The sequence below is a fragment of the Dendrobates tinctorius genome, unplaced genomic scaffold (genome assembly GCF_039654945.1).
Source record: "Dendrobates tinctorius isolate UK_male_01 unplaced genomic scaffold, ASM3965494v1 ptg000093l, whole genome shotgun sequence".
NCBI classification, from domain to species: Eukaryota; Metazoa; Chordata; class Amphibia; order Anura; family Dendrobatidae; genus Dendrobates; species Dendrobates tinctorius.
The window spans coordinates 396,935-423,535 of record NW_027361761.1 but is presented as its reverse complement, the minus strand read 5'-3'; the positions used below and the strand labels follow the sequence as shown (position 1 = coordinate 423,535).

General features: G+C 43.8%; 1 protein-coding gene across 2 annotated transcripts in view; it reads right to left on the bottom strand.

Moving 5' to 3' along the window:
* The window catches only part of FZD3 (frizzled class receptor 3), a 79,286-nt gene that overhangs the window by 49,702 nt on the left and 2,983 nt on the right, over positions 1–26,601 (bottom strand). For both annotated transcript variants that reach the window (XM_073586338.1, XM_073586339.1), the window contains exon 2: positions 20,480–20,912. In XM_073586338.1, coding sequence (XP_073442439.1) covers positions 20,480–20,689 — 210 coding nt within the window. In that variant the 5' untranslated portion in view covers positions 20,690–20,912. The remainder of the gene's footprint in view (positions 1–20,479; positions 20,913–26,601) is intronic.

Sequence of the window (26,601 nt, the reverse complement as noted above, 5' to 3'; positions counted from 1 at the left end):
CCTGGGGAATGGTTAAAGGATCTGGGAATGTTTAGCCTGCAAAAAAGAAGGCTGAGAGGAGACTTAGCAGGCATCTACAAAAATAAATGAAGGGATGTCACAGTGTAGAGGGACCATCATTATTCTCATTTGCACATGGAAAAACATGAGAAGCAATGGAATGAAACTGAATGGGAGAAGATACAGATTAGATAACAAAAAAAAACAAAAAAACTTTTTGACAGTGAGGGTGATCAATGAGAGGAACAGGTGGCGAGTTCTCCTTCAGTGGAAGTCTTCAAACAGAGGCTGGACAGACATCTGTCTGAGATGGCTTAGTGACTCCTGCATTGAGCAAGGGGTTGGACACGATGACCCTGGAGGCCCCTTCCAACTCTAGGATTCTATGAACAAAATAACAAGGTAACACGTGGGGAATGGCACTAGTGTTGACTAAGATTTGAGCTTTCCTGGTCTGGGGTCAAATTTGGTCTTCTGTGTCAGCCCAACAAGGGAAGTCTTCACTTCTCTGGTCGGCATCCTTAGTCTGGCATCCTGGCCTCAAGCGTCATCGTCATCACTTGTCTTGTGGAGGTAGCGAGGGCCAGCAAACACCAAAGACAGCCAGGCTGAAGATGTCGGCTTCAGAAGTGCTTTGTCTGGCGTCCATGGAAGACCAGACTGGACGTCGTATATGCCCAGGGCAAATATTTTTGCTCTACTCTACATGATACAAAACCCTAAAAGGAGCAAGACAATAGGTGCATAAAATAAGGAAAGGATATGCCAGCTTCCCTTTTGGTGTTCTCCTACGCCTCAAATTTGTCTACTTTTGTTTCAGAAGGAGTCAAAGTAGTCAGTGCTAAAGAAATGGAAGGACCTCTTCCTAGTCGAAATTTTTAGAAGCAAACGGAAACAAAGATAAGAGACGTAGACCCTGCCCAGAGTGTTCAGACTGAAATTAACGGGGCCCTTTGTCCTTGCTCCGTATCCTCCTCCTCCTCTTGCATTTTCATCTCAGTAGCCATGGGAATCCCCCCCCCCCCCCGCCGCCCCTTCATGCGTTGCAACAGGCCAAGCTTAGCAAGGGGTGTGAAAAGGGTACCAAGTCAAAGACCAGATTTACCTCCTGGAGCAAAAAAAAAAAAAAAAAAAAAAAAAAAAAAATTTGAATACCAACTTTTGTCAGGTCACAAAAGACTCCGTCACCATGGAAATCATTTTCTGTGAAGAGATTTTGCGCACAAAAGGATCGTGGTGGTTTGTAAGTAAAGCTGAGGTTTGACTTCCAAAATTAGAGGAAAAATTTTGTGATTTTTTTGAAAACGGAAATAAAAAAAAAAGTCAATATTTAGTATGTGATAAAAATAAATGATTAAAAGTAATTAAAAATATAGAGAAACATTTAAAAAAAAAAAAATAATCCAAATGGTATTGCGAAAAAGAAAATGCTCCTATTTTGCATTTGGGCCCCCTGAAAACTTCAGGCTAAGCCATATTATTTATCCCCTTCATTTCTTTTCTCTTTAGCCCAAAAATACATTGACATTACCTTTACTTCTATTTACATCCACAAATATTTGCTTAAAACCAGATTGTCAAAATGTGACTGATCCAACAACCTAACAGACGGATAAAAAAAAAAAAAAAAAAAAAAATTGTCCTCGGGTCACACACACAAGGGTAACGGCACAAATATTCAATAGGTCTACGTGAAACCCGCCTTCAACTGAACTAAAAAGGTTAATATTTGCTTAAAACACAATATGTTACTGTGTGTATGCCTCCACCGATGGGAAAAAAAAAAAGTTCTGAAAAGGAAAAAAGTGTGAAAAACAATCCACCTGTTCTCAATGTTTGCAGAGAAATCTATCAAGTACGAGATCCTACAGCGTATGTGGCGATATTTTATGAAGAGGATCTCTGGGGTGAATGATCTGTTCTTCGAAGACTGCTGGTCATGGTCACATGTAAAATGGGAAAGCAACCCCTTCGTGATGAGGTTGGAGCCCCTGCTTGTAGCACAGGGAGAGGCCTGGAGACATGGATGGCCACCTTCACCATCCTGTCCATATGAGTTCAGAGATCCAATTCTCAGGGAAGCGGCGTTTACCCATCGTGAGTGTCACGGGGTCCTTCTCCGATACCACGCAATCAACAGAGAGAGGGAGGTGTGAACAATTCCAAGACCTTTATTATAGGCAAAACTAAAAGGTCCAGAAACAATCCACCACACAGAGGATACAATAGTCCAGGACACGAATGCAGTTCTGCAACAGGATGAATGTCCAAGAAGATGAGAGTCCAATAATCCAGCAGACAGAGGATAAAAATGGGCCCATATGCTTCCCCTTCTCTATGACGTGCTATCTTCACACGATCATCACCACACAGGGTCTAAAGACTTGTCCAGCCCCTCTCCTCCTTATGTCCAGGGGTAGGTTGTGGTGGTTTTCAGGCCTCCCAGACCTGAAAAAGGTGCCTTGGGGATTAAGGCACTACATGGGGTTCATCAAGAGGCATAGATACAGTCAGGCTGCAGACAGTAAGTGAGCCAATTCAATTATTAGACTTTTGGAAAGTAATTGAGACTAGACAATATGAGGAATACACGGAATGATACAGGGCAACAAGAGAACACTATGGAAATCCGTAAAATATAAATAGACACAAAATTATACCATATCACACCATCACAGTAAGGAGTACCGAATTTATTTAAATAAGGGTTCTAGTGTGGACAGCTCCCCTTTAAAGGAAGGTTGACAACTTTCTAATATACTTTATGTATCAAATCCATTTTTAAGATGTTAACAGAGCTCTCAGATTAGGAACTACATTTCTATCCAGTCTAGACAATGCTCTGTGAGCTCAACAGAGCAGAGAGCTTTTGTAACTGCTTAGGAGTCTAGCCAACAAAGGTGGAGAGACCGGACACAGCTGCATCAATTCCACATTCAGGAGATTAGTAGTTTCCCGATATTAGAAGGAGGTACAACTGTATCTAGTTTATACAATGCTCTGTGAGCTAAATAGCCAGAACTCCTGACCAGAGAGATTTGTGTGGCAGCTGATTAACTTATAGGAGGGGGTGATAAGGTCCAGTTTTGGACAGCCGATCCAATTCTTCTTGACGAGATAAGACGACAACGGAATCAACTCTTTTACAGAGAGCAAAGGAGTACTCGGCAGAGCAAGCGTTCCTGAGTATCGGGAAGTCAGTAGAGAACGTTGCCGGCCTAACCAAAATCCGACCAATGGTGTAAGAGATATCTTACCCTACAGATCATTCTTTAAAAATCGATATAATTACATCTATTCCACTTAAGATATTAGCAGATCCCGAGACTAGAAGATGTTACATTTGTATCCAGCTTAGACAATGCTCTGTGAGCTAAACAGCCTGGACTCCAAACCAGATATTTGTGGAGCAGCTGCTGAAAAAAGGAACATAATTGTATCCTGTGGAGGCAATGCTCTGTGAGTCTAGACCACAGACCAGAGAGAACAGCAGATGTATTTAGCTCACAGAGCATTATCCACACTGGATACAATCGTATTCACTTCTCACTTGAGAATACTGACAGCACCTTCATAAAATGCAATTAAAAGATGTAGAATGACGGTGTATTACAACCATTGGCAGAGAGAATTATTTTTTTATATAGGTCAAGCATCATCAATTTTAACATTTTTCAGAGTCCCTTGTATGGCTGTTGCCCAAGTCCAGAACACTGCTGTATATGACGGCTCATGGACAGTCAGTTGTGAAGATGCCATCTGAGGGCCTCCATGTACCTTAGATTAAAAGTGTCTGAACATGCTAAAATAAGCAGAATCGGCTTATAGTCTTGGGTGTATTGGGGCATCACGATTTCCCCCCAGGAGAAGACGACGGGTGGGAGAAGTATCTGTCCGGTTGAATTTCAATGCCTGATCCTGGAGGAGTCTGTGTATTGGGGTCTTAAAGGGAAGGTGCCGTGTTTTTTCATAATTTAATGTAAAAAAAGAAAATATCATAAAAAGATATTCTCCCCTAAGCTTGACTCAGTGGTGTGTATGTTTTTTTTTTTTTTTACTGTATTAATGCAGTCACTGGGGGCTGCCATCTTACCTTTCTGGCTGCTGAACGACACTTTCCATGCTCATTTATGGCAGTCCCTGGACATAAGAGACAATAGTCGGCTCCCGACCCCTATCTGTATAATTGCAGCTGCATCAGGAGTGAACTGGGCACGCCTCTGTGGGCGGCTCAATTCACAGCTGTAGGTGTGGCCAGGCGCCATCTTATTAGAGCCCAGTGCTTTCCTTTTAGCTCCATTTACACTCTATTGCAAGCCCTGTTATCATTGATGCTGTTCTGTTCCACCATAACAGGGCTTGGATGTTCACTCTGCACATACCAGCTGCAGGAGAGGAACCAGGACAAGCTCCTGGAGACCGAGCTGCTCTTTCCAAAACACCCGACCAGCTGCTGCCCCTGTTCTCGCAAAACATAGGAGGAGCTGCTCCCTGCTGTTTCAAAACACTTGGCAATCTGCTGGACATCTAATCCTATCCTGTGTGATACTGTCTGCTGAGCCATGTATCTAATCCTATCCTGTGCGATACTGACTGCTGAGCTGTGTGTCTAATCCTCTCCTGTATAGTAGAAGCTGAAAGAAAAAGAGCGCAATAGGGTCTTACCCGAGAAAATAAAGATATAAAACAATAAGTTATACTCACCCTCTGCAGGAGAGTATCAGGCATAAAGGGAACAAGGTCAGCTTGCTGCACATCCAAATGACCATGCCGTGGCCATAAAACTTCAGATTCAAAGAAGGAAACTTTTATGGATTACACGTGCGCTGCCAGACCATCACTCCTCACAAGTTATGTGCTTAATAGATTTATTTCCCTACGCGTTTCAAAGTTCAAAGACTTCTTCCTCAGGGGATGATATGTACAGACAGGTATAGACAACGTCGGTTTTATATACACACAGTTCAAATATTGGCGCCAAGAGTCACATGTTGGGAAGGAGAAAAAAGTCAGAGGTCATCACTATTACGATGTCAAGGGCTATTAAAAACTTATTATTTACAACAAATTAATTCTTTTAATATATTTCCAGGTAATTAAATAAGAGGGAGAAAAAAAAAAAAAAAAAAGAGGAAAAAAAGAAAAAAAGAAGAAAGGAACAAAAGAAAAAATTGTGAGCGTAAAAGAAACAGAACCAGAAGGAACGGAGTCTGAGGAGAGCAATAGCCAGTGCACAGACCACCACTCTAAATGAAAAGATAACGTGTCACAGAGAAAGGAGAAAAAAGTGAATGAACATCTTTCTGTGAAATATATAAATATTTATAAAAGTCTACAAGATATAATTAATAACTTAGAGAAATTGATAAAAACAAATTTATCAAAATTGATAAATTGGAGAAAAAAGTGAATGAACATCTTTCTCCCTCTTATTTAATTACCTGGAAATATATTAAAAGTATTAATTTGTTGTAAATAATAAGTTTTTAATAGCCCTTGACATCATAATAGTGATGACCTCTGACTTTTTTCTCCTTCCCAACATGTGACTCTTGGCGCCAATATTTGAACTGTGTGTATATAAAACCGACGTTGTTTATACCTGTCTGTACATATCATCCCCTGAGGAAGAAGTCTTTGAACTTTGAAACGCGTAGGAAAATAAATCTATTAAGCACATAACTTGTGAGGAGTGATGGTCTGGCAGCGCACGTGTAATCCATAAAAGTTTCCTTCTTTGAATCTAATCCTCTCCTGTGTGATATTGACTGCTGAGCCGTGTATCTAATCCTATCCTGTGTGATACTGACTGCTGAGCCGTGTATATAATCCTATCCCGTGTGATACTGCTCTCCTGAAATACTCTGTGCTGCTGTCACCCTGCTCCCGGAATCCTTGCTGCCTGCCATCCTCGGTGACCGAAGACCCCATTCCTCTCCCCAGATCCTGTCCTAGCGATGTGTGAAAGCGAGGCGACAGGGGCCTGATATATGGTGGAAGGAGCAGGGTGACAGCAGCACAGAGTATTTCAGGAGAGCAGTGTGCTGGTCTGTGGGGGGGGCGCACCCTGTTCGGTGCCAGGGATTGTACATAGAGCGCTGTGTTATATACACATGGATGGACCGTCTGCTTGTCTGCTCCACAGAAATCCAGGAAACATTTCTGCTGATTGATGACCTGTTCTGATCCAGACTTTGCATGCAAAGACAGTCAGTAACTTTGCAGGCCCCATCAAAATGGCTGCTCAGTGTTCCTAGATGCCATCCTCTCTTTTCCCTTAGCAAACACCCAGAATGGGAGGAGAGTAGTGACACCACACCCATGTCAGCAGATTCCGCCCATATTTACTGCTGGGCAGTAATGTGAGCTAGTTGTACACTAGGTTTTTGGGCCAAATTTCAGTAGCTGCTCCCCCTAGTGTTAACAAGTGGACATGCCAAACTTTTATTTTCATATTTTACAAAATTAAAAACAAATGATATTTTTTAAGAAAATGTAAACATGAATTCTTCTCATTTTTTAAATTGCTGAAAAATTTTTTTTTGGATGGCACCTTCCCTTTAACCCCTTACCTACAATTGATGTAATATTCCGTCCATGTGACCATGGACCTAATTACCATGGACGGAATATTACATCATCTCGATCATAGCTGACACCCGGCACAATGTGTCAGGGGCGGTCACGGACCGCCCCCGACACGTTAACCCCTTGCACACCGCGATCAAACACGATCGCGGTGTACCGGGGGTTAAAGGGAAGCATCGGCAGGGAGGGTGCTCCCTCCGTGCTTCCCTAAGCCCCCCATCAGCGATCTGTCACAGGACAGTGATGTTCCCCATGGGACATTGTAATAAAGTAAAAAAAAAATAAAAAAAAAAGAATAAAAAAAAAAAAAAAAAAAAAAAAAAAAAAAAAAAAAAAAAAAAATCGCCAAATAAATTAAAAAAAACAAACAAAAAACAATAAAAGTACACATATTTGCTATCGCCGCGTCCGTAACGACCCGCCCTATAAAACTGTCCCAATAGTTAACCCCTTAAGCGAACCCCTTAAAAAATAAAAAACGAAGCAAAAAATAATGATTTATTATCATACCGCCGAACAAAAAGTGCAATAACGCGCGATCAAAAAGACGCATATAAATATCCATAGTACCGCTGAAAACGTCATCTTGTCCCGCAAAAAATGAGCCACCATACAGCATCATCAGCAAAAAAATAAAAAAGTTATAGCTCGCAGAATAAAGTGATGCAAAAATAATTATTTTTTATATAAAATTGTTTTCATTGCATAAAAGCGCCAAAACATAAAAAAACGACCTAAATGAGGTATCGCTGTAACCGTACTGACCCGAAGAATAAAACCGCCTTATAAATTTTACCGCACCCGGAACGGCGTAAACGCACCACCCAAAAGAAATTCATGAAACGCTGGTTTTTGTAAATTCTGAGTCCCAAAAAACGAAATAGAAAGCGATCACAAAATGTCACATGCCCGAACATGATACCAATATCGTCAACTCGTCCCGCAAAAAATAAGACCTCACATGACTCGGTGGGTCAAAATATGGAAAAATTATAGCTCTCAATATGTGGTGATGCAAAAACTATTTTTACAATAAAAAGCTTCTTTTAGCGTGCGACAGCCGCCAAACATAAAAACCGCCATAAATAGTAAATCAACCCCCCCGATATCACCCCCTTAGTTAGGGAAAAATAATAAAATTAAAAAAAATGTATTTATTTCCATTTTCCCATTAGGGTTAGGGCTAGGGTTAGGGCTAGGGTTAGGGCTAGGGGGTTAGGGCTAGAATTGGGGGTTTCCACTATTTGTGCACATCAGGTGCTCTCCAAACGCAACATGGCGTCTGATCTCAATTCCAGCCAATTCTGCGTTGAAAAAGTCAAATGGTGCTCCTTCCCTTCCAAGCCCTGCCATGCACCCAAACAGTGTTTTACCCCCTCATATGGGGTATCAGCCTACTCAGGACAATTTGCAAAACAACTTTTGGGTCCTATTTCTCCTGTTGCCCTTAGGAAAATAAAAATTTTGGGGCAAAAATATCATTTTTGTGGAAAAAATTTTTTTTGTTATTTTCACGCCTGGGCGTTATAAACTTCTGTGAAGCACTTGGGGGTTCAAAGTTCTCACCACACATCTAGATAAGTTCCTTGGGGGGTCTAGTTTCCAAAATGGGGTCATTTGTGGGGGGTTTCCACTGTTTTGGTACATCAGGGGCTTTCCAAACGCGACATGGTGTCTGATCTCAATTCCAGCCAAAAAAGTCAAATGGCGCTGCTTGCCTTCCGAGCTCTGCTATGTGCCCAAATAGTCATTTACACCCACATATGGGGTATCAGCGTACTCAGGACAAATTGCACAATAACTATTAGGGTCCTGTTACCCTTGGGAAAATAAAAATTGGGGGTGAAAAGATCATTTTGTGGAAAAAATATGATTTTTGTTAATTGTACCGCAGTGCATTATAAACTTCTGTGAAGCCCTTGTGGGTTCAAAGTTCTCACCACATATCTAGATAAGTTCCTTAGGGGGTCTAGTTTCAAAAATGGGGTCACTTGTGGGGGGTTTCCACTGTTTAGGTACATCAGGGGCTCTCCAAACGCGACATGGCATCCGATCAGAATTCCAGCCAATTTTGCATTGAAAAAGTCAAACGGCGCTCCTTCCCTTCTGAGCTCTGCCATGCGCCGAAACAGTGGTTCCCCCCACATATCAGGTATCAGCGTGCTCAGGACAAATTGCACAATAATTTTTGCAGTCCAATTTATCCTGTTACACTTGGTAAAATAAAAAAAATTGAACCTGAAGTAATTTTTTTTGTGAAAAAAAGTTAAATGTTAATTTTTTTTTAAATATTCAAAAAATTCCTGTGACGCACCTGAAGGGTTAATAAACTCCTTGAATGTGGTTTTAAGCACCTTAAGGGGTGCAGTTTTTAGAATGGTGTCACTTTTGGGTATTTTCTATCATATAGACCCCTCAAAGTGGCTTCAAATGTGATGTGGTCCGTAAAAATAAAATGGTGTTGCAAAAATGAGAGATCGCTGGTCAACTTTTAACCCTTATATCTTGCTAACAAATAAAAGTTTTGGTTCCAAAATTGTGCTGATGTAAAGTAAACATGTGGCAAATGTTACTTATTAACTTTTTTGTGTGCCATATCTCTGTGATTTAAGGGCATAAAAATTCAAAGTTGGAAAATTGCGGAATTTTCAAAATTTTCGCCAAATTTCCGTTTTTCTCATAAATAAACGCAATTTATATGAATGAAATTTTACCACTAACATGAAGTACAATATGTCACGAGAAAACAATGTCAGAATCACCGGGATCCACGGAAGCGTTTCAGAGTTATGACCTCATAAAGGGACAGTGGTCAGAATTGTAAAAATTGGCCCGGTAGTTAACGTGCAAACCACCCTTGGTAGTGAAGGGGTTAAATCTTAAAGGTGTTGTCCCACTAAATAAATGGATAACCTAGCCTCACGGTATGTGATGTGTACTGTATATGCTCATAGGAGCACTATCGATTTTGATAACAGGAACATAAAAAGAGTCCTTGCACCTGATTTACATATGAGATTTTGGGATCCAGGTTTTGGGGATCATTGCAGGTCCCTGCTGTTGGATTGCCATCTATCCTAATACTTATCATCTATGCTGTGGATAGGTCATAAATATGTTAACAGAAGCATGGATACAGACACATGCAAACATCAAAAGGCCGGGAAGGGAATTAATAAGTGGCATTTTGTTACTGTCCATCAACCCTTCTTATAGGAACATGAGGCCACATTAAACTAATTGGTCTGAGGTGTATGAGATTTTTTTTTTACAATGGTGCCGGAAGTCTCACAATCCTTAAATAAGAGTCTTTTCAAAGTTATGGGACCAGCCCAGACCAGGGTCCTCTGTGTATGTAGTGCTGTAAACATCCAGACTGGATTCCCAGACTGGGAGCAGGTTTGGGTGGTTCTTGACCAAGTCTGGAGGAGACAGTAACCTGCCACCTGAATGCCAGAACATGGCCTTTGTGTGTGTGATGTCTCCGCCGCTATCAGTGACCACATCAGGATCTTATCTTCTGGAGACCACTGCCCCGGGTCTACCATAACAAGCATCTTATCGTCAGAAGACCACTGCCCCGGGTCTACTATAACAAGCATCTTATCGTCAGGAGACCACTGCCCCGGGTCTACCATAACAAGCATCTTATCTTCAGGAGACCACTGCCCCGGGTCTACCATAACAAGCACCTTATCTTCAGGAGACCACTGCCCCGGGTCTACCATAACAAGCATCTTATCTTCAGGAGACCACTGCCCGGGTCTACCATAACAAGCACCTTATCGTCAGGAGACCACAGCCCCGGGTCTACCATAACAAGCATCTTATCGTCAGGAGACCACTGCCCCGGGTCTACCATAACAAGCATCTTATCTTCAGGAGACCACTGCCCGGGTCTACCATAACAAGCACCTTATCGTCAGGAGACCACAGCCCAGGGTCTACCATAACAAGCACCTTATCGTCAGGAGACCACTGCCCCAGGTCTAAGTATAACTAACCATCTTCACAATATAATGGTGACTTTGTAACACATCTACATCAAGAGCCATCATTAACAGGTGTCGCTAGACAGAAGGTGCATGATAATTATGGTCATTGTGAACGCGAGCATTCTCCCTACAGATCAGATATCCTCAGTAAATACCAGTGTCTCAGTCTAGTCATGGCCATCATTACCATGGTCCACAGTGGTTGGAAGCCACCTGTAGATAAGGTCCATCACTGCTTCTTGTCCTAGATCCTTGAATAATAGACTATCGGGCAAATAAATTTTTGGTCCACGTGCCCAAAGGAGCACTGTACATCAATGTTCTTGCTCTCATGAGCCATTTTTCACACCGATTATCAACAATTGCAGCGAGCTCCAGTCCTGTGTCAGCTTCAATTGTGCCAAATATCTGGTTCACCCACCTGGCCATGAAATCCTGGACCCAGCAGGAGACAGGAAAGTGGTTCATCCATTGATGGATTAGAGACCAATCAATAGACAGATTAGGGGGGGGGGGGGGGGGAAGTATATAATAAAATTCTAATCTACCTGCATTATGCACCAACTATTGGCACAAAAAAAAAAAAAAAAACTTTTAAAGCAAGGGGGGCGGGGGGGGGGGGTCTCCAACCTGTAAGCTCTCCAGCTGTACAACTGTCTGCATGGAGGGGGGAGAATTGCAGACGATTGTTCTAAAAAGGAACATGGTAAATGGAGAAGATCCTAACAATATTGCAAAACTACAACTCCCAGCATGCTTACGATGTAGTTTTTGTAGACCACTGTTGTAAAACGAGCGTGACAATTACGGAAAAAGGTTGATAAGACTATCTGCAATTTGCAGGTTTTAAAGAAGTGCTCAAGCCACAACCTAAATTTATAGCATCCGAGTCCTCCTACATACTAGAGGGGTGAATGGGCTCCTTTAATCACCAGGCATGACTGTAACCACTGCCCCTGCCCGAAAACAACTAAATCCACTGCACCCACAACAGCTGTGCCCCTACCCACACATGACTGCAACCACTACACCCCGACAGCTAAGCCTATGCCCAGGCATGACTACAACCATTGATTCCCCCTACAGCTCTGCCTATTACCAGGTACAACTGCAACCATTGCACCCAATACAGGTATTCCTGTGCCCAGGCACGACTACAACCACTGCACTCACAACAGCTGTGCCCCTGCCCAAGTGTGACTTCAACCACTGCACCCCGACAGCTCTGCCAATTCCCAGGCATGACTACAACCATTGATTCCCCCTACAGCTCTGCCTAGGTACAACTGCAATCATTGCACCCCCTACAAGCATGCCTCTACCAGGTACGACCACAACTATCGCATCGCTTACAGCTATGCCACTGCCGAGGTACAGCTGCAACCATTGTACCCCCTGTAGTCACACCTGGGCATAGGCATACCAGTATTGGGTGCAATGGTTGCAGTTGTACACCGAGGTATTCCAACAACCTCCGCACGCCCTACAGCTCTGCCCATGCCCAGGTATGACTGCAGTCATTGCCCCACCCTACTTCCACCCCACAACTATACCCTTGCCGGATGCTGGTATACATGCATCTTGAGCACTAATACAAAAATCAGGACATTTTGCAAACACTAATTGCTCTCTGCATCGTTTTGTGACACCTTACACATTCCTTCACTTCCCCCCTTACAGAATTAGGGGATCTCCTTTAAAACAAGGTCTGGGAGTGTCCGCTTCATCTGCACCATCTCTGCTGGATGCGGTTCGTCTGTATGGAGGTCGTTGTGGGGGAGAGTATAGATCAGACGTGCGACAATGGAACAACGTACTGAACCAGCAAATGCTAGAACAGGAGGGGAAGGCGAGGGGGTGGGAGGGCGCAAAATCCCATTTTTCCCCACTTCATTGAAAAGAGATGAACAATGACAATGAGGGCTCTGTGTGTGCACAGCGGGGTGGCTGGGGGGGGGGGGGGGGGGTCTGTCCATCCTCAGGGGAGAAAGGCCGACAACAATGGCCTTCCATGGTAGGCAAAGCTTTCACTGCTGTGCACCACTCTCCCTGATCGGAGGACGCTCAACGGCCCGGGATCAGACCTGAGCTCAGAGTCTTCAGAAAGTGAAGATTTTTGGGAAATGGCTAAATTTTTCTTTTGTTCAAAAAGTTTAAAGAATATCCAACAAACCTCAAAGAAGAAAACATTGATTGAAGACAGTCCCTTCTTCAGGACTCCAAGTTCCGTTTTTTCCTTAAGCCTCAACACACATTAGACAGGTGGTGGCCGGGCGATCGATCCACTGGTAGCTAACTCCCCCATACATAGGAACGCTCGGTACAACGGGAACAAAGGGATCGACCATTGAAATTCCAGTGGTCAGACCCTTCTTTTCCGCGATATCGGGGGAGAGTCTGGTGGTCTCATACACATTTGATGGATTCAGTTGACTTTTATCCAACATGAAGAATGGGGGTCTTAGTAGACCAGGGCCCTGCTACAAGCCACGTAGGGCTTTAAACCATGGACCTACGTACCGTAACTAGCTCCCGATCAGGAAAATGTAGAGAGGTTCCAAAATCCAACATACAGCACCACATATCTCAGCTTACTGGACCCATACGAGCACAAAGCAAGAAATCGAGATACAGGATCATGCATGCTGATTTGATTCCTATTTTTGTCTAATTTGACATAATCCTATTATTGGGAATGATATACAAGATGGCAGTGTCAGGTCTGGAGGCTCCTCTGGCCGCATGACGATATACCAATTAGAGGAGGACATGGAGATTATTAAGGACCAGCCACCAGCTGGGGACACAGCTGTTCGGGGGGGGACGCTCACAAGCCTCCAGGAGAACCACGGACAATTAGTTATGTTCTCCTCCAGCTTGCATGAGAATCCATAGATATTATACAATACCTCACATTTCCTGTGGGGGCACTATAGGTTGAATAAGCATGCAGTTTGCTGGATAATCATAAATGACATTGTAGACAGAGGCGTACTGTCCATAGCGGCCACTACAGGGCTCATAAATTGGGGATGATGGATGCAGCTCAGCATCACAATGTCAGTGGTATCCACATCCCCTGGGGAGGCCCTCATACAGAGTTGGGGAGGCCCTCATACCGAGTGGGTGAGAGCTGGGGTGGCCCTCATACCAAGTGGGTAAGGGTTGGGGAGGCCCTCATACCAAGTGGGGGAGGACTGGAGAGGCCCTCATACCAAAGTGGGTAAGAGTTGGGGAGGCCCACATACCAAGTGGGGGAGGACTGGAGAGGCCCTCATACCAAAGTGGGTAAGGGCTGGGGAGGCCCTCATACCAAGTGGGGAAGGACTGGAGAGGCCCTCATACCAAGTGGGGGAGGCCCTCATACCAAGTGGGTGAGAGCTGGGGAGGCCCTCATATCAAATGGGGGAGGACTGGGAGGCCTTCATACCAAGTGGATGAGGCCCTCATACCGAGTGGTGGAGGGCTGGGAAGGCCCTCATACCGAGTGGGGGAGGCCCTCATACCGAGTGGGGGAGTACTGGCGAGGCTTTCATACCTTCAGAATGAGTTGGGGAGAGCTCGTGTGAGGGTCTGTGGTTGCCCTCTTTCTGTGTGTGGGGCCCTCATACTGAATGGAGGATTGTAGGGGCTCCCATACTTAGTAGGGGGCTGTGGGGCCCCTCATACTGAGTGGGGGTCCGTGGGTGCTCTCTTAATATACTACATATATAAGCCATTTTTCGGTGTTACTTAGCCACATCAATGTTCACGTTTTTTTAATAGCACTACTCCATTAAAAGTTGTACATAAACTCTCCAGCTGTCGCACACTCAGTGTGAGCTCCTTACACGCCCCTCCGCACCATTTTAGAAGTTATGTCGGAAAACTTAAAGCAAACTTCACCGGCCAGATCATTTATCTCAGCGTCATAGACGAAGCGTGAAAACTCCACGGATCGTGATCACAGATCACTGGCTCTTAAGTCACTAATTAAACAAGAACTGTAAAAGAAAGACACACAGGGAGGATGGAGGCAGGGAAGGTTTTCCAAAAAGTTGCATGACTTTATTAACCTTTTGCACTTGGAACCGGAGGAGCAGCCTGTATTCCCAATGTCGTAAAGTTTTGGGGGTGGATGGATGGTATATATTGAGCGAGGCGTATGGATGACAGCACCGGAGGACCACCGCCTTGCATTGAAAACAATAGACAACTACGTAATGCCTAACTTTTCCTGCGGGGGTGCTGTGGGATAAGCGAGCGTGTTCCCTGGGGACTTGAAATTTTTTTCAGTGGTCATTCTAATGGATGACCACTTTACTATATAAGCCATTTTTTTAATAAGTAAATGCCCCCCCTCCATTGTGCAGCAAACATGGTGGCCTTCGATATCTCCCCTCATGGGGCTATAAAAGAGGCAGAACCTGATAAACCAGAATGAACTGATTTCTATACATTAGTGATACAGCCGGAAAGCCGTGTAGATGTCACAGCGCCGACCATTTCCCCAGTGACAGTACGGCAGGTCTGTGCAGCGCACTGTATGGAGAAAACCGCCCGTGGACGCATCCGGCTGGGCCATAAATCAATCGCCACCCAGTAACCGCTCCAGGGTGACACGTAGCAGAACAGGTTCATGGGTGACTTTGCTTTTTGCTCGGGGGTCATCTCAGCCGGAAATTATTAATAAAAATCCAATATGGAGATGGTGTTATACTGAAAAAGAAAAAAAAGAGGGGACCCATCCAAAATGTCCAGGCTGCGATTATTCATATCTACTCGCTTTTGCAATCCTCTTCATAGTCGGGGGGGGCTGCCATACCGAGGGTCCTGGCACCCGGACATCATCTGGGCACCTGAATGGAGGTCTATTTATTTTGGGGGTCTGGTCTCAGGCTATTATTTTGGGTTTTGCGCTTGGGGTCATATGAATTACTTGTAATTCACACACACTATGTTGGTTGCATTTTGGAGTCAGGGCCTGTACAAATGGCTGGGGCACCTATAAAGAATAACGTACAGCGCCGCTTACCACTCTACTGCTACTGGCATAACAGTAGAGAAGTATGGAGAAAGGTGGACACGGTAAATAATATATAATATAAAGGAATACTCGTACTAGTGGCCAATGTATTGCAGGAGACAGGGATGTTTTGTGGGAACCCTGAACGCTCCTTTGAATCCGTCTCGCACACAAAAAATTACATTTCTATAGAGAAACCTAAGTCTCCATTGTCAGCTTAGGATCACAATGTCAGCGAATCATCGGATTAGTAAACACAGGACGGAAAAAAACATCATCATCCATAAGCAAATCATCATAACAGGTTCCAGGTGGTGAATGGACCCTTTCACCCACCACGTCCTTTAATCCGGTGTTTGATGTGGTCTAGCACCTAGTTAATAACCACCTCTGTTGTGTGAGAAACCATCCATTGTGTTGGATCCATCTACCGTTGACTGCCCAGATTTGGTAAGTCTCACCATGCCCAGTGGAGTATGATCCAGGTGCAAGATGCTCCAATTTCCTTTCTTCTGCTCCTACGACATTCCTTCTAGTGAAGAAACTAGGACCTCACCACCACCGTCACCGGTGTATGACCATTCCATCAATGGCGCACTGAAAATACCAAATATTGGCACAATATGTTACATCTTCTGGAGCTTCATGTGCCCAATGGAAGCAACACCACATAGTAAGGCAGGCCCTTTAGGTGACAACTCTGTGACAAGTTTGGTCGAAAGTTTACTGTGTATGGGAGCTTCAGACAATTAATTGTTGGGGAAGTTAAGGATTCGGTATGGCCCATTTCGGACTGCTAATCCTTTTGTTCTCCCTGTTACCAGACATGTATGGAGAGTACATGAAGGTGTCAGGCGAGAAAGCTGTTGGCAGAACAATCACCTGAACCATCATTTAACTGATCTATGGTGTTAGGAGGCTAAAGAAGGTAGTTATGGTTTAGGTTGCTTCCATTGTTATGAAGCCTCAAAGAGGAGTCCTATGACCATGGTGGAAAAACAGATGTTGGCTTAGCTATAGAGGGAGCAGAAGTGGCAGTCACACCTGGGCAATGGTAACTGATGGGGCTGAAAAAGACATAGGGGCTTCAAATTAATCCTCAGACAGAAGAAAGACTATGTGGTCTCTGAAGTGAAAGGCCTACTGCTCTTGACTACTTCCATGTCCCACTTGCCTTTCGTAAGCTGGTAGTAAAAATCTCCACAAGTTCTACAAAAACAAGAAGAGGGTTTTAGAAATGGCCAATCAACCCAATCCAAAAATATCCACCATACATGTACTGAATATTTCATCCAAGGTGGTGGCTGAGGTGACCAGATCGTCACTGAGCTAAAAAAACAAAACAAAACACAAAAAAACAAAAGTTGAACCTGAAAAAAAAAAATAAATAAAAATTGACCTTTCCACAAAGAGCAAAATGATTAATATATGGATCTCCAACTTCAAAAGAAGGAGCACCCTCATCCAGGGTCTCCAACGGTTTGACCATCAACAACCTTCAAAGCAGGGAATGCAACCAGACGGGTTCCTTTTAACCCTTGCATCACCAGGAGACGTAGACTGACAGGCCCAGTTTGTTGTTGACAGGAGACAATGTAAAATACGCCCTCCACTCACCCAGCTATTAGACCAGATAATGCATTCATACCATGGAAGTAGGCACCTGCTAAGAGGTCCATAAAAGGAAGCTCATAGGTCGGCCACATCATCCATACTCAGTTAGGTCTAATATCCTAAATTCAGACCCTCCAAGGGATAGGGACCCTCTCTTCTGGTATTTTTCCCTCCTCATTTAAGCATGCCATCATACATCCACTACTTAAAAAACCATCCCTCGACCAAAACTGTGCCGCTAACTATAGACCTGTCTCTAATCTTCCCTTCATCTCTAAACTCCTGGAACGCCTGGTCCACTCCCGTCTTATCCGCCATCTCTCAGAAAACTCTGTTCTCGACCCTCTCCAATCCGGTTTCCGCTCTTTACACTCCACTGAAACTGCCCTCACTAAAGTCTCTAATGATCTGCTAACAGCTAAATCAAATGGTCATTACTCCATGCTAATTCTCTTGGATCTCTCTGCAGCATTCGACACTGTGGATCATCAGCTCCTCCTCACTATGCTCCATTCCATTGGCCTCAAGGACACCGTTCTCTCCTGGTTCTCCTCCTATCTCTCCGACCGCTCCTTTACTGTTTCTTTTGCCGGTTCCTCCTCCTCTCACCTTCCCCTTACTGTTGGGGTTCCTCAAGGATCGGTTCTAGGCCCCCTCCTCTTCTCCTTGTACACTGCCCCTATTGGTCAAACAATCAGTAGATTTGGTTTCGAGTACCATCTCTATGCTGATGACACCCAATTATACGCTTCTTCTCCTGACATCACGACAGCCTTTCTAGAAAACACTGGCGATTGTCTAAACGCTGTGTCTAATATCATGTCCTCACTATATCTGAAACTGAACCTGTCAAAGACTGAACTCCTTGTGTTTCCTCCCGCTACTAATGTACCTACACCCGACATTGCCATTTCCGTGTGTGGTTCCACTATTACTCCCCAGCAACATGCCCGCTGTCTTGGGGTCATACTTGATTCCGAGCTTTCCTTTGCCCCCCACATTCGATCACTGGCTCGCTCTTGTCATCTGCACCTCAAAAACATTTCTAGAATTCGACCTTTTCTTACTTTTGCTTCTGCAAAAACTCTTACTGTTTCTCTTATTCATTCTCGTCTCGACTATTGTAACTCTCTTCTAATCGGTCTCCCTCTTACCAAACTCTCCCCTCTCCAATCTGTCTTGAATGCTGCAGCCAGGATCATATTCCTCACCAATCGTTACACCGATGCCTCTACCTTGTGCCAGTCATTACACTGGCTACCCATCCACTCCAGAATTCAGTATAAACTTATTACCCTCACCCACAAAGCCCTCAATGGCTCAGCACCACCCTACATCTCCTCCCTTGTTTCAGTATACCACCCTACCCGCGCCCTCCGTTCTGCTGATGACCTGAGGTTGGTATCCTCAATAGTCAGAACCTCCCACTCCCGTCTCCAAGACTTTACACGTGCCGCGCCAATTCTTTGGAATGCACTTCCCAGGTCAATACGATTAGTCCCCAATCCCCACAATTTTAAGCGTGTCCTGAAAACACATTTATTCAGACTGGCCTATCGCCTCAACACATTAACCTAACCTATCCCTGTGTGGCAGAGCCAAAAGTTTTACCATAACCAGGTTCCCAGCATCATGTTCCCACATGCTTTATGCATCCATTAGCCCTCTGTGTCTGTACTGTTACACACTTAACATTATGGCTGGTCCATACAATCAGGGCAACTGTTACCACCCACCTTTCGTGTCTACCTCTTTCCTCATAGACTGTAAGCTTGCGAGCAGGGCCCTCACTCCTCTTGGTATTTGTTATAATCTACTGTATGTGATTATTGTTATGCTGTAATGTCTATTGTCTGTACAAATCCCCTCTGAAATGTAAAGTGCTGCGGAATATGTCGGCGCTATAAAAATAAAATTTATTATTATTATTATTATTATAGGCAATATTTCTGATCTTCCTCAGACCTTTTGCCTTAAGAAGGTAGTTTTGGTGTAGGTTGTCCAGTGTGAACTACAATTTCCAGTGAGAAAAAAAGGCAAAGAATTGTCTGTGGAACCTCGTTGCCTGATCGGGGAGCAAACATAATCAAGACCCTTCCTGTCCTGGATGGGAGAACATGTGGATGGAGTCTACTCTACCTAAAATTAATACGATCAATTTGTGTAATTATTGAACCATCATCACTCTACTAAATGCCAAGAAAACTCCAAGCAGCCAGGCATCCTAAAAATTTGGTAGTGCCTATCTTTTTGTGTTGACTTCATCAGATGGAAGTTCTTGTTGCTAAGATATTAACCTATGTGGATCATAAGTTGTTGAGTTTTTGCCTGCCCCTTGGATTTGCACAACAAGCACATTAACATCTATAGAGTAGGACTAGTTGCAGGATACATTCATTAATTTTCAGGGATATGGGCCAACGACCATCCAACATGCTAGATCGTTTGGCGACAACCCTACGACAGGAGTCACTTTTAATATTTAGATCCTTGATCTGTTGCATAAAGCTCCCCCATGCACATTAGAACCAACGTCATCCACCGATATCGATGGGTTCGGTAAAAGTCTAAGAGCTTCAGACAAATAATTGTTGGGGAAGATAAGGAGACGGTATGACTGATTTCGGACTGCGATCCTTTTGTTCTCCCAGAGATAAACTGTAACTGGCTACGTATGGGGATTGTATGGAGGAGTTGGGCAAGATAGCTGTTGGCTGAACCATCATTTGGCTAATAGCCATCTAAAGGTGTATGGGAGGGCTTCTGGAGGCACCCTGTGAGAAGATGCCCAAAGGATCTACACTGGAGAGTTTGAGTGTTGATAAGATGGGTAGAAGCCATAGTGAGTTCCCCACCCATAACTTCATCCAATAATCCAAGAACAACCTTTTTTTTTTTCCATTGTGTAGACCATATTTTTGGCGTGTGCAAGAAAATGATACCCAAAAGGAAAGCAAATAAGGTGACAATGAAGAAACAGAAGTGTTGACTCTGGCATAGTCTTGAAGCATTGACGTTCTCAGTATGAGTTTGACCAACCACCAGTCAACAATTCAAAATTCAAAAAATTGAAGGTTGCAAATCATGATCCCGAGAATCTGTGAAGAATCCAATCATGCATGGCATTAGTATACTTTCTAGAAGGGCTTTTTACGATATTGTTCCTGGGTTGAAAGTAGTCAAATTCGATTGTGATTCCCAACACTTTTGATATATACAGTAAATATAATTACACCTCATATTCAGTATCAAGGAAATTAACATCTCAAGGTCTCACCTCCATCGCCAAGGCCGCGGTTTGCTGGTCATAGTGGTTCAGTAGATTGGGCATGAATGTCGAATTATAGGGAAGGTCTTGACACATTCTCAGTGTAATGGGTTCGCAGGCAAAAAGACTGTGCGCCATGGCTTGGTCAGGGCGTGCCAAGAAAATCCACAAAAGGCAAGAAATCCTGTAAATAGCCATGATAAGACCAGGAGAAGCCATGGCGACCTTCAAATACTAGCTGTCCACCAAAGACGCGCGCAAGGACCGCTCTCGGAACGATGATAGCTCCAGATCCAGTTGTTCACCGAGGGATTTTAGATACATTTTCAAAGCCGGGTGGTTCCTCCCTGGATTCTCCTGCTGCCCTCCCAGTGATCAGCGGCTAACCACACTCCCAGACCATCGTCTTCATTGTAAGAATCAGATCTGAAAACTTCTCAATCTGTAGGCATAGAAAAAAAAACACGACAAGTCAGAGCTGGTCCCTGTGTTTTCAAACATGAACTTTAGAAGACAAAATTATAATTACAGAACGTCAATTATCACAAACTTGTATTTGGGAAATTACTGACGAGGAAGAAGAAAACAAACTTAAGCTTGTGTAAGATGGTAACTGATCAACTAATCTCCTGATAATGTATAAAATCATAAATGACCACACACAGCGTCATACAAACCCAGAAATAAACCTTCACACAAGTGAAATAACACATAACATTCAGCTTCATGTAGTGTGGTAGTTATATTCTTGTACATAGGGGGCAGTATTATAGTAGTTATATTCTTGTACATAGGGGGCAGTATTATAGTAGTTATATTCTTGTACATAGGGGCAGTATTATAGTAGTTATATTCTTGTACATAGGGGGCAGTATTATAGTAGTTATATTCTTGTACATAGGGGCAGTATTATAGTAGTTATATTCTTGTACATAGGGGCAGTATTATAGTAGTTATATTCTTGTACATAGGGGGCAGTATTATAGTAGTTATATTCTTGTACATAGGGGGCAGTATTATAGTAGTTATATTCTTGTACATAGGGGGCAGTATTATAGTAGTTATATTCTTGTACATAGGGGGCAGTATTATAGTAGTTATATTCTTGTACATAGGGGGCAGTATTATAGTAGTTATATTCTTGTACATAGGGGGCAGTATTATAGTAGTTATATTCTTGTACATAGGGGGCAGTATTATAGTAGTTATATTCTTGTACATAGGGGGCAGTATTATAGTAGTTATATTCTTGTACATAGGGGCAGTATTATAGTAGTTATATTCTTGTACATAGGGGGCAGTATTATAGTAGTTATATTCTTGTACATAGGGGCAGTATTATAGTAGTTATATTCTTGTACATAGGGGCAGTATTATAGTAGTTATATTCTTGTACATAGGGGGCAGTATTATAGTAGTTATATTCTTGTACATAGGGGGCAGTATTATAGTAGTTATATTCTTGTACATAGGGGGCAGTATTATAGTAGTTATATTCTTGTACATAGGGGGCAGTATTATAGTAGTTATATTCTTGTACATAGGGGGCAGTATTATAGTAGTTATATTCTTGTACATAGGGGGCAGTATTATAGTAGTTATATTCTTGTACATAGGGGGCAGTATTATAGTAGTTATATTCTTGTACATAGGGGGCAGTATTATAGTAGTTATATTCTTGTACATAGGGGGCAGTATTATAGTAGTTATATTCTTGTACATAGGGGGCAGTATTATAGTAGTTATATTCTTGTACATAGGGGGCAGTATTATAGTAGTTATATTCTTGTACATAGGGGCAGTATTATAGTAGTTATATTCTTGTACATAGGGGCAGTATTATAGTAGTTATATTCTTGTACATAGGGGCAGTATTATAGTAGTTATATTCTTGTACATAGGGGGCAGTATTATAGTAGTTATATTCTTGTACATAGGGGGCAGTATTATAGTAGTTATATTCTTGTACATAGGGGCAGTATTATAGTAGTTATATTCTTGTATATAGGAGCAGTATTATAGTAGTTATATTCTTGTACATAGGGGCAGTATTATAGTAGTTATATTCTTGTACATAGGGGCAGTATTATAGTAGTTATATTCTTGTACATAGGGGGCAGTATTATAGTAGTTATATTCTTGTACATAGGGGGCAGTATTATAGTAGTTATATTCTTGTACATAGGGGCAGTATTATAGTAGTTATATTCTTGTACATAGGGGGCAGTATTATAGTAGTTATATTCTTGTACATAGGAGCAGTATTATAGTAGTTATATTCTTGTACACGAGGCAGTATTTTACTTCTCTTTGTTTATTAGGATATTTAATTGCTGCTGACAATCACTTTAATAGGAATTGATGTGCTCAGAGTACCGTAGTTATCATTTTCCTTCCCCCACATCTCTTGGCAGCAATTGCTTTGCTCAGCATGGGGTGACACAAGAGAACTAGAGAAAGCTTCTGTGATATCAGAGAATGAGTAGGTTACAGGATGGACATTACCTTTAATACCAGATTAGGTCGATAATCCAGGATGAAGCTTCCTACATTAGATGTATATGTCTTATAATGACCTTATATGAAACCAGCACACCCACATGCTCCGGGGGCTGCCAGTCCTACTACTCAGTGTTATGCATGATCTCGGTGATGCAGGGGCTTTAGCATGGATTCGGCTGGCAGCCCAGCCGGCCCCCTGGACTTTTCCCTCTTTTTAAATCTACTCCAGACTGATACATTGTAGCAAAAAAAAAAAAAAAAAATCAGTTATATCGCGGCAGCTGCTGCTGATGTGTTTAGCTCACAGAGCATTGTCCACACTGGACACAATTGCATCTAATGAGGGAAGACTTCGCTACATATAAAGTAAAAATCTAATGACAATTTTCAGAAATAGCCGTTCTGTGTGCATGAGAAATAACACTTTCCGGATGAAAATAAAAAGTTTACATTTTATTGAAGTTCTAGATCAACTCCTACTTTCCAAATTTTCAGAAACAGCAGCATCGTAGAGGACATTATACAGTAGTACAGAGCTGTGTAGCTGTGAATCCAGCATAAAATGCTCAGTAAAAAAGACAGCATTCAGGACATTATACAGAAATACTGAGGAATGCAGCTGGGAAACCAGCACTGAGAAGAGATGAAACCCTTACTAAAAAGATACAGCATAAAGCTCATGCAGATGAGCGCATAGACAGATAGTACAGTAAGAAGCTTCATACAAAAAAATCTAAGTTTATTTTATCAAAATGCAAAAGTGAAGAGAAATCTAAATCCCATTAATATTTGGTGACTATTCTTGATCGTCATCACTTTTTCTCTTCTAGGTATTTCTCCAAATTTATTCTGCAGCCGGACAACGACTCCCAACATCCAGCCAATGTCATTAATAATGAGGAGTCCTGGGGGTGATGATCCGGGAACACAGAGCCCTGATCTCACATCATCCAGTCTGTCTGGGATCACATGAGGAGACAGAAGGATCCGCACAAGCCTCATACACAGGAGATCTGGGGTCAGGACTCCAAGATGTTTGGTACAACCTCCTGCCGAGATCCTCCATAACCTGTGTACAAGTGACGAGGAGAAGTGATGGAGGTGACGGACGGTCACCAGATACTGATGATGGAGGCAAAGGGCGGTCACCAGATACTGATGATGGAGGCAAAGGGCGGCTACCAGAAACTGATGATGGAGGCGACGGACGGTCACCAGATTCTGATGATGGAGGAGAAGGGCGGTCACCAGATTCTGATGATGGAGGAGACGGGCGGTCACCAGATTCTGATGATAGAGGAGACGGGAGGTCACCAGATACCGATGATGGAGATGACGGGAGGTCACCAGATACTGATGATGGAGGTGACGGGCGGTCTCTGATGATGGAGGTGATGGGCGGTCACCAGATACTGATGAAGGAGGTGATGGGCGGTCACCAGATACTGATGAAGGAGGTGATGGGCGGTCACCAGATACTGACGATGGAGGTCATGGGCAGTCACCAGATACTGACGATGGAGGTCATGGGCAGTCACCAGTTACTGATGGGATTTAGATTTCTCTTTTTCTTCATTCATTTTGTATTTTTTTCATTGATAAACCATTAACACTTCTATATTTAGAAGCTTCTTACTTCGCAGCATTTTTCCCACGCTTGACTTCGACTTAGCCCATATAGGTTCCCACGATGTTTCGGCTCAAGGTGTGAACCTTTCTGAAGCTTGAGAAAGGTTCACATCTTGAGCCGAAATATCGCAGGAGCGTATATGGGCTAATAAATCACTATACTTTCTCTAAGGAGTGCTGTCTTCATCTTTTTTTCTACTAATGTATGTATATATATATATACACAGTATTTATTAACGGAGGGAAGTGTGACAGTTTCTCTTTACAGAAGTGCAGCACCAAGACTCCCCCCGATCATGAGGAATTATCCAGCTGGGATTATCTTTTTTGAGCCGGTGGAATTGGATTAGAAATATTGCTGCATTTCATTTGCATCAGAAAACTGAAACTTTCCGAATAGTAATCCTAACTTGACTTCCGTTGGGGTCTAGTGGCCATGATGGATATCTCCCAGCTTTCCAGGAATCCTGAGAAGCAGGTGTGAACAGTTCTGCATCATCCGCTCCCATATCCGATATCCACTAGTAACACTCTGCTAAGTCTCTCGTCTGGGACGTCTAATAATTCGGACAATGTGGCCCAGTGTCTGGATATACAGCTATACTGCTTATCTGTCAGGAAAGAGATCATTTAAGGTGCGGAAAGCTCCATCTTCACCTTGAGACGTGCAGGTTCTCAGTTTTTAACGTCCCAAACAGTGTAAAAAATGTCTCCTTTATCACAGCCATCATGTGGTGCGCGGCAGGAGTCACGTCTACACGGCAAACACCAAGATAGGGGCATAGCAAGAGAGGAACGTGCGAGGCATATGTCCCGTCCCCCGGCAGATCCATCATGTAATATCATCAGGAGGCATCTGATCGGCTGCAGAACAAATTTGCAGCCAGACAACGACCCCCAACATCCAGCCAATGTCAGTAATAACGAGGAGTCCTGGGGGTGATGATCCGGGAACACAGAGCCCTGATCTCACATCATCCAGTCTGTCTGGGATCACATGAGGAGACAGAAGGATCCGCACACGCCTCATACACAGGAGATCTGGGGTCAGGACTCCAAGATGTTTGGAACAACCTCCTGCCGAGATCCTCCATAACCTGTGTACAAGAGACGAAGAGAAGTGATGAAGGAGACGGGCGGTCACCAGATACTGATGATGGAGGCGACGGGCAGTCACCAAATACTGATGATGGAGGCGACGGGCAGTCACCAGATACTGACGATGGAGGCGACGGGCAGTGACCAGATAGATAGATGATGGAGGCGACGGGCGGTCACCAGATACTGACGATGGAGGCGACGGGCAGTCACCAGATACTGACGATGGAGGCGACGGGCAGTCACCAGATACTGACGATGGAGGCGACGGGCAGTCACCAGATACTGACGATGGAGGCGACGGGCAGTCACCAGATACTGACGATGGAGGCGACGGGCAGTCACCAGATACTGACGATGGAGGCGACGGGCAGTCACCAGATACTGACGATGGAGGCGACGGGCAGTCACCAGATACTGACGATGGAGGCGACGGGCAGTCACCAGATACTGACGATGGAGGCGACGGGCAGTCACCAGATACTGACGATGGAGGCGACGGGCAGTCACCAGATACTGACGATGGAGGCGACGGGCAGTCACCAGATACTGACGATGGAGGCGACGGGCAGTCACCAGATACTGACGATGGAGGCGACGGGCAGTCACCAGATACTGACGATGGAGGCGACGGGCAGTCACCAGATACTGACGATGGAGGCGACGGGCAGTCACCAGATACTGACGATGGAGGCGACGGGCAGTCACCAGATACTGACGATGGAGGCGACGGGCAGTCACCAGATACTGACGATGGAGGCGACGGGCAGTCACCAGATACTGACGATGGAGGCGACGGGCAGTCACCAGATACTGACGATGGAGGCGACGGGCAGTCACCAGATACTGACGATGGAGGCGACGGGCAGTCACCAGATACTGACGATGGAGGCGACGGGCAG